Below are 9,586 nucleotides of genomic sequence, written 5' to 3'. Positions count from 1 at the left end.
GTTTACCTAGGCTATAGGTTGCGATTTGACTGTGATAGATCATGTGCAAAATATCACAGTCAAATTAAAACCTAGCCTACGTTAGCTTTAAGTAGCCAAGTATGGTAAGTACACATACAATATTTGTGTCAAAAACACTGTTTGTGATGAAACAACAATGAAATTGAAAAAATTTAAAATAATGTTTTTCCCCATAACGGGTATTTAGATAATTTTGAAAAACTTTGTTAATGTTAAACACTTCCCCACTTCGGCCGCATTCGTTTTTACGTTCCATGGAGCGAGTAGAGCTTTTCTGACGTCACAATGAGGTAATTTGACAGTTGGTCAAATAATGATTTTGCTAAATTACGTCATCGAGACGTCAAAAACGCTCTGCTCGCTCCATGGAGCTTGAAAACGAATGCGGCCTTCAACGTGGGCGTCGAGAGCAAATCAAATGCCGCACAAGCCGGCATCTCCGCAAAAAGGTAACGTTTGTGCTTTTCATTTGACATTTGACATTTCAACAAACCATTAACCGTAAATAATTGTTTTTCAATTATTTTTTGCTAGTCAGAACACTGATTTTTCAAATACATTTCTATAGTAGAAAATCAATTTAATTGCAGCTTACTCGAATATTTTTGCCCCGTCAGTGAGTCGTACAATCACCCTAATCCGCCACCATCATGTGACCTAGGCAAAAAAATACGGTCCGTTCGCGCAAAACATTAATCAGAGCGGTAAGTGATTAATTACCAATTATAGGTGGACAAAATGATAAGAGCGAAGCCAATCAAATTCTTATCAGATCATCGTCAATCCGAGTCTTGTAAAAACGGGTCGTACTCCGGCCGCCCGTCGCGTATCGTAGGCTCGCGTTCGTCGTCCCTATTACCGCGATCCACGCTCTTTCTCGCACTGCTACGGTGTTGGCAACCGTGAACAGAGATGGAGCGATCATATCGCGATGACTCACGGCAGGGGCGCATGCGAATTCGGCCAATAGTAGGTGGAGCAGTTATAGTTGCGTTTCCACCCGAGAGAGATCGGTTACGGTGCGGTGTGAGTTTCTAGTGTTAAAAACTAATAGAAAATGTTGCGATCAGCGACACTTTTCTGTGTAATTGGCATCATTTTGGGGATTTTAGACCGGATTAAGGTGAGTCTCTTTCAGGTGACCTCTCGAACGGCCCCAGAATACAAAGAATCCGGGGCCTTTCGTGACATGAGGTAACATCGATTTTTACTCGTTTCTTGGAGTGTTTGTATAGTATTCTTGACGGATTTCCTTGTCGCGTGGACGTATGTTGTGTTTTGGCCAGGAACATGAACCCTTTCCACCCAGACTACCATAAACTTGCTGTTAAAACAATTTTTCAGCCAAAAACACCATTAACAGTGTCTGCGTATGTGGATCGAGCATCGGGCTTAATAATATGCACTTAATACCGCAGTAATTTTAATTTTACTGCTGATCAAGCTTGTCAAGTTGATAAATTGTGGCTGTTTGTCATAAAGAATGCAATTCATAACCTACTTGTGTGTAGCTCAAACACTATTTTTACACAATAGAATATTTATACGTTGATGGTTTGTCTAACAATATTGTTGACATAATCGTGCGTCCCTGGTCTGCCGCCCATAGTGTGGGTGGCTCCGTTAGCATTTTGCTGCCTCAGCGTTCATGCATACCAAATCATTCGTAAACCATAAAAGCAAAGGAATATCACCGTAAAGTTGTATGAAAGCTGAGGATTTTGACCAGAAGTTTGATAAAACATAATTTTTTTTATTATACCCATAAAATCACTAAATTAAAACCTTTTTAGATGTGTTTGTATTGTTTATGTATTATGTAGCCTAACCTTTATAAAGTTGACAAGTAGGGGAAAGTTGTCAAGTGCACTGTTGTGTTCATAACAGTCTATTTTATTTTTTTTTGAGTCTGTTGTAGGTACTTAAGCATGAGTAGCCAAATGAATGCATTAAAACCTGTCTAACTGAAAAAAGTTTACTGGATAATAGCATTGAATACTATTTTGTGTCATTGAACGTTAAGAAATTAAATAATTGTGACGCAACACTTTACTTGACGACTTATTCATTTGTCACTTGTCAGTGATGATAGTTGAACCTGTCTTGATCCAAAGATCACGTGACCTCTGTATGATTTTGTGAGCGTGTTGTCAGGTGATCATATCCCTCTCTGAACAAGAGCCTACTGTATAACAAAACTAACTCAACCAAGTAATAATACATTTTGAAAATTCAGTCATATATTTAATTCTTTAACTACAGTTCAATTCAATTAATTTACATCCATAGAACGAGCCAAAGCTATATGACGTTAATAACTGCTATTATCAAACGGGCTTGTATAAAACTGATTTTTAAATTAATATTATCAAAACTGTAATGGTGTGTTTATTATTACTACACTGGTAAGTCAGAAGGGTACAATTCGTTTTGATAAGCTTAAAAACAATGCATTTTAATATGCATTGTGCAATTACAGAAATCTTAATGGCCGCATTAACTGCGGTAATTTCAATAAACGCGCCAAAAAAACAATGAAAATAACGATATGTCACACAAATTTGTAATTTAAATTCCACATTATTAAAAGACAATGGTTTTCAAGCCTAGCAGTTAAATAATATATTCATAATTTACAAAAAATTCACGCACATTTTGTGAAAGTAGTCACATTTTGTCGGGTAAAGTAAATATTTCAAGAGTAACAAAATTACTTTCAGACGTCCTTCAAATAGTGTATTTTATGAAAGTACAACAAAAAAATATGATTTTGACCCCACCGCCACGGCACTAATCACTGACAGTACCCCCCGGAAATTTACGGTCGCCATATGCAACCACCACTTTTGTCCCCCGTTTGAGTTTTTTACATTCTTTTTATTCATTGGTAACTGTCCACATACCTGAAATATTATAAAACTCATTAAGTGAGTAAATTTTTGTAATATTCAACCAAAAAATTTTCTACAATCGGCTTTAATAATAAAAGTTTACAACTAAATGAAAACGTTTCTGTTTTCTGATTTTTGGCTTAATCAACCACGTGTTTTTGTTTTACGTAGCAAATAAACTCGACAATTTTTCCAGACTTTTCATCTGAAAGACAAAAACAGAAATTAAAAAAGTTGGTCGTCTCACTAACGACCACAACAACAGATTTCCCCGTTTTGTTTTAATTAAAAACTTGGAAACCGTTACTTTCCTATAATATACAAAAAAAATCTGTCGCCGCTTCCCTAGAAGAAAAATCTCTTTAGTTTTCCCAACTTCAAAATGAGCTTCCCCTAACGGGCTAAATGGAACACGAGGCAGGATATTAGTTGGTGGTGGACGATTCGGATTAAACTTTCGTATTAGATAAGAACAGGTTTAATATCGTAAAGTATTCTTAAACTAGAAGAGCCACTTTAGAATTAATAAAAGCCCTTCCTGAGGGCAAGTAATCAAATCTCCTCATCTTGGGAGCGCCTGTTCACTCAAATGGGATCTCGTATGCAGTGAGTAAATACGGAGATAAATCAAAATATTAAGATTACCTCAGGACCCAGAAGGTTAACTCAATGCAAATATGTATGTCTCTAATAGATTAGAATTTCATATTAATAATCGTATGTAAGCCAAGATGGGGATTATTTTAATAAATACACGGAGATGTTTCATTAATTCTTCTCCTTGGCCCACATTCGGCGACTTCAACTTAAACGAAGGCAGTACTCGACAATGACATGATCTATGACTTTTGACAGAAACTCGTACTGAAAAGTCACGTGGCAGTCGTCTGACATACTAGAGCTGTACCTTATTGTAAGAAGAGGACCTGCTGAATTTCAAAATGTAAAAACTTTTGAAAAAGGTGACAAAACTGAATTCTATATCTGGAGGATTTGAAGTGAATATACTGATTAGGATGGTATGATTGTGGACAACTGATCTTAAACGCCTTTCCTATATTGTTTGTAGATAAGGCCCCTGGATCCATTTTGCTCTCATCCACTAGCTGTGTTGTCTTCCTTTGTTGTGTTGTCTTTCTAACGCTCAAGAAAACCAATCGATTTGTTTACCGAAGCACCAAGAGACCTGCCTGGGGATGGCCTAGTGTCAGACAAATCTTGGCAAAATGCCCCATAAAGAGAGCAGAAGCCATACTCCCCTAGTTAGATAGGGGATTCAGGAAGGAAGGAAGTGAATGTACTGAACATGACTTACTAGTGCTTACTTTGAATTTAGATTTAGGGGATTTCTGAAAGGAGACTTACACTACAGAAGATTAAATTACAAGTAGGCATTCAAGAACTAGGCAAACCCTCAGAAATGAGTCCCTGAAAGATAAAGGACAGGAATTATTGCTTCTGGTGATCTACAATGTAAACATTTTCTGAAGAGTGTAAGGAAATAAATACCAATTGTATGGGTCATATGTGGCTTAAGTGCTGTGGGCTTACACTCACCCTCTCTACAGATATAGAGAGAAATACCAATTGCACTGGTTTTATAGAAAGCTGCTAAGAAACTTTCAGAAAACTCAATCAAACCAATCTTCTTAGAGCTTATTTGGAATTTCTTTTACCAATATAAAATGATGAACTTTATCACATATTTGCTCTGGTTTTATTGAAGTGAACTCTTTGACTACTAACTACTGTTGCCAAGCATTTAACATTAAGATTTCTCCTTTTTTTTTCAACTAAAATTGCCAGCTTGAATGGCTGTTACATACCAAAACTGGGTTGCTAACACCGTTTCTCATGAGTATTAATTTGCGGTCTAAACCCAGGAAGAAATTAGTCTCTCTGAACATCTGTCGCATTTTCGTGCCACCGTATTATCCCAACTTTTCTACCTGTTCGGCGACATGTGCTTGTAAGAGGCTTACTTTTCCAGGCCCGGCTTAGATATGTCTTTCGCTTAAAAGATAAATGTGTATGGGAACAATACGAAAACAGAAAATAGTTTCTTACGTAGCAGTTTCACCTGGAAAGCTCCTAGACAGGTTCAAAAGCCTGTACATACATAAATTACCCAAACATCCGGTTTACGGTACGTCCCTGATTTGGGCATCTGTGAATAGCAAATAGCAAGGAAATCCTATACCAATAATATAACAACACAAACATACCTACTAAAAATTGGTGTCACACATATACAGGTGCAACGTCAGCCTAGTGTTATTCAATAATTCATTGTAAGTCCGACATCGTCTGTCACCGGGTTTTTATAAATGAAAGGAAACTGGTTATGATTTATTATAGTGTTAATGATTTATGAAATTTCCACCTGGGTTTTGATGGGGTAACTCCCGGGGGCGATAGCGACACTGGGGCGATGATACGCCCCTGCCTTCTCTGTGTAAGCTTTTGTAATTACAGTTCGAGTTAATGGGAAGGCAAAAACCTGGAGGAAATTTATTATTTTCGGATGAAAAGCTTCGTGGAAGGTTTATATTGGAGTTGATGAAAATAGGTAACGACTAGGTAATTAATGACTTGGTGGCTTCAATATTTATTGATGATAATTAACGGAAACCCGTATATAGTGACACCTGCTCGATTTCAAGAAACTATTGTAAAAGGTGAGAATGTCGATGATAGGGGCAACCTGTAATGGGGTAATTTTAACATACTGTGCATAAATTTAAATTGGTACACATATCTTAAAAACATACAAATCAACCAGTTCTTCCAGTAACTCAACATTTCTTTATAAAAGATTGTGTAAGGTTTAGTTGCTGATTTACAATATGTTCGTTTTATTAAAAGTTGCTTAAAATCTCTTCGTTAGTGTCTTAATAAACAACAGAGAGAAAAAGAAAAATAATACTTATTGTTATACAAGTATGTATTTTATTATTCGTCTTATAAACACAAAATTAGCTTAAGAATGAGCAACTGCTTAACTTATTAATGAGAAGTATTAGCAATCTCTTTTACGTTTGATTTCTACTTCGTAATTACTTGTGTGTAAATAAGGACTTTCGTTGCTAATTATAATTCGTCCTAGATAGTATTCAGGTTTTACCTAATTAAGCAAATAAATCATTCTTGTAAAAGGTAATTTAAAAAAATTTTATAAGTTAAAATACACAGTAAATTCCAGCAGCAAAAACGCAATTAATGTATTCTTTAAAAAACTGGCTTTAAACATTGTAAAATACAATATGTCCTAAGTATAATATTTGTATTGTAGATAAAAAAGAATAGAATTATAACAAATTGTGGGTGAATCAAAAAGCATCAAAGTCTTATCACAAAAACATTCTGCAAGTGAATAAAATGATTACATTTTTGGCAGTGACTCTGATGAAACATGTTATTTCAAGTATTATATTTTCCAACTGCCCGAAAATAATAAAGTTTTGTCTCTTTTGGCATGTAATAAAATAAGGAAACAAAGACATTTTCTTCATTTAGTATTTATTGTTTGAACACCCGACTGTACTGAAGTGAAAGGCTATATTTTGTGCCAAAGAAAATATACATTTTGTAGAAATTACATTTAAACTAAATGTTGCTGTTTTAACTTTAAATTCGATGTTATTGTGTACATTTGGTCGATGGTCAAAAATATTAAAACTTCTGCCACCATAACAGAAATTTAGATTTTGCTATTTACACTCAGTTTTAAATTTAAGTGAGAATCATGAGGGCATTTAATAGTCTACATAATTTAAAAAGAAAATTAAAATAACTCTCTGATAAAACAAGATAGCCTATGCTACTACAGCTTAAAACTCCGGTTAATACTGACTCTTTGACATTTTAATAAGTCATGACTGTAAACAACTGTTTTCGTTTTAATCCCCATTCTGAAATAACACTGATGAGTATAGATCTGTTCAAAATAAGGATATGATGACAACTTGGCAATGAGTGAACAAGAATTTACAACAGTGTTTCTCTAGAACTAGTCAGAGTTGTATAATCTCATTCTTATTGATTTCTACTTTCCGTTTATTCCATGGATATTTAAAGTTTAAGCCAGACCATCACAGAACTGAAAAAGGTCAGTGCTGTTTTAACGATCAATAAAACCCTGTCATTATTTCGGTTCAATACAGTTGGAGCAAAAAAAAAATCTAAATTTAATTCGATTTACGATTATCCAGTGTGCCGGAATTTAAAACAAACCTGTTAAACCGTTATAAAAGTCTGTTTATTCAGATGTCAGATCCGCCAATTTAAACTGCTGTAGATTTTACCTTTAGAGTGTGTGTTAAATGAATGAAGTGTTGATATAAGCGTTATAAGAGTTTAGTCAACTATTACATAGTCGTTTTTTTTTTGTAAATATTGGTAACGAATTTGGAATATTATTAATTGGAACTCATCAGATTCGAAATTCATTATTTGTAAATAATGTATTGAATGCAACTCTGTAGCGGAAATGGTCTTTTATATTATGCAATTACGTAAACCAGGTAAAATGGGTTAAATATCCGATGATTAATCGAGTGTGTTTATCGATTTTTGTTGGTATTTGGCAAATAACTATTTGCGTTATTGTCGATTTTATTTAATCTTGGAAGTGGGTTTGTGGTTTTCTTAATTTAGTAAGTTTCAAATTTTTCTCTCAGAGAAGGCTGAAACTACATAATATATGGGGCTATTTATACACATATAGCATCAGGCAGCAATAATGACTTAATTAAAGTTATATAACATTCTGCAAGGTATGTTATATGTTAGTAACTTTATTCTGAAAAACTGAACTTTTTCCAATGTTGAGTGAATCAGTTTATTGAAGTTGGAGAGACAAAGTTTATGCAAAATCCATCCAAACAACTAACAGAGTGGCACAAAGTGTGTCCACAGAACTCTCGCATGATTCTCCGGCGCCGAAGGAAAACTTGGCAAAAACTTTGGACGGGAACGTCCCGCATCCATATTCAATTCAGATATTGAAAAACTAGTACGCCTTACAACTTATCATCCAAAACTGGATTTACGGCGTCAGTTATTTCGAACTGAGCCGAGATAATCCAGTACAGCGACGGGGATTGGCAAAGTCGCACGGAAAACGTCGAAAAAAGAAAAACAAAAGGAAAAAAAGGGATGAACGGGAAACTTCTTTTCATATCCGACGACTTTCGACGTCGGGAATGGAAATAGGGGCCTCGTGTATTTGACCTTTGGCACTTCCCGGTGGTGCCATTATTTAAAATCGATCGGGGTCTCGGTATGCGGCTTCCTCTATCGAAGCCCTTTATTTCTGCCTAAGCAAACCATTAATTTTCCTGGGAAGACGAAGCTCCGAAATTAACGATTTTGATATGGCTCTTCCGGGGGCTTATAAAATTCCTTTTTGCAGAGGTGTCAGCCGCACACCCGCCGTTTCATAGGGGGAGAGAATAGTACCAAAATTTCTGACAGGCTTCAACCAAATCAAATTTCGTCCTGATGGTGCTCGAGGGTTCTAAATCATCGGATGTTGTCAAGTTGTCCACTCGAAATTGTAACTTGCTGGTAAAATCGATAAAACAATTTCCCAGTTAAAATTGCCGGCTGCGAACCCGTTAAAAGCCTGTTTTGTTGTTCGCGTTTTCGGACTATAAATCATGTAATGTTTGCTTGGAAAACAAAAACATGTTGCTGTCAGGTGCAGATCATTATATTGCTCCACTTTCGAATTAAATATATATTCTATTTCGGGGCGGATTTTCGATTTCGACATCGTTACAATATCGATTTCCGTCCATGTTCGACATTATCATTCCGAGGCAGACGTCGAACCTCGCGGACGCATCAGAAACTTTAATAAACTTCCCATTAACAATGAAGGGATCATCCGTTTCAATTAACTACTCATTATGACCGCGATTGGTACGATAATAGCTACACAGTTAGCTAATTAACCTGTAACCGGTGGTTTGACACACGTTAATATTCTCCGTCTGGGATATTCTATGTGGGTTGATTGGTTCGTTTATTGTCACATCGGTTGGAAATTAAATTATAAATTCAATTAAAACACCAATCAGGTGTTGATAAGTCCGGTGAGAACTGGTAAACCTTGGGGAGGAAACTCAATAATGTACTTAAGTTTAATTTTCTCTATTTCTCTATTGTATGTTAATTTGGCTGGGAGTATCTAAAGTTAGCGTTTTATGGTGTGTTGTGTTTACCTCGGTGTCTGGGATAAGAATGGTTTAGTATGATTTTACCGTTGTTCTTTACTAAATTTGGTTAAATTAACTTTGTAGCAGATGGTACGGTTTAAAAAATATTCTCAAAGTGTCACTGGTTTTCTGTTTCTTTTAAGATGACAGGTGTCCTTATTTGACACGTGCTAACTTTTTTGAAGATGTCACTATTTGACAGCTCCTAACTGGGTCCCTATGACAGTTAGGAGGTTCATTCAAACATCAAAATGTAGCTAGTAATTTCAACTTTTTTTATCCCAAGACAGTTTTTTTTTTTAAATCACAAATAACTGAGATTTTAACCCAGAAATAAAGCAGTACAAGTCAACAAGTTTTATTAAAGATGTCATAGGTTGACAGTTTTTAATTTGATCCCTGCGACAGCGAGGAGGTTTGTTCAAACGTGAAAATGTAGCCCAAAACGTCTGC

At 35.6% G+C, this 9,586-nt stretch overlaps 1 protein-coding gene and 1 long non-coding RNA gene across 3 annotated transcripts in view; one reads left to right on the top strand and one right to left on the bottom strand.

The window, feature by feature from the left end:
- The first annotated feature begins 1,002 nt into the window (after positions 1 to 1,002).
- Appl (amyloid-beta-like protein) overlaps positions 1,003 to 9,586 on the top strand; it is a 49,777-nt gene continuing 41,193 nt past the window's right edge. For both annotated transcript variants that reach the window (XM_081982713.1, XM_081982712.1), the window contains exon 1: positions 1,003 to 1,144. In XM_081982713.1, coding sequence (XP_081838839.1) covers positions 1,079 to 1,144 — 66 coding nt within the window. In that variant the 5' untranslated portion in view covers positions 1,003 to 1,078. The remainder of the gene's footprint in view (positions 1,145 to 9,586) is intronic.
- Positions 2,743 to 5,246, bottom strand: LOC145730496 (uncharacterized). Its single transcript, XR_014178629.1, has 4 exons — positions 5,138 to 5,246; positions 4,980 to 5,079; positions 4,739 to 4,925; positions 2,743 to 2,924 (listed from the first exon to the last, which is right to left on the bottom strand). It is a non-coding gene; the product is annotated as an uncharacterized LOC145730496 (long non-coding RNA).

Source organism: Ips typographus, linkage group LG6, assembly GCF_016097725.1.
Source record: "Ips typographus isolate SLU linkage group LG6, UJ_Ityp_2.0, whole genome shotgun sequence".
In the NCBI taxonomy this organism is placed as follows: Eukaryota; Metazoa; Arthropoda; class Insecta; order Coleoptera; family Curculionidae; genus Ips; species Ips typographus.
The sequence above is the reverse complement of the archived record's forward strand: the minus strand, read 5'-3'. Positions and strand labels throughout refer to the sequence as shown.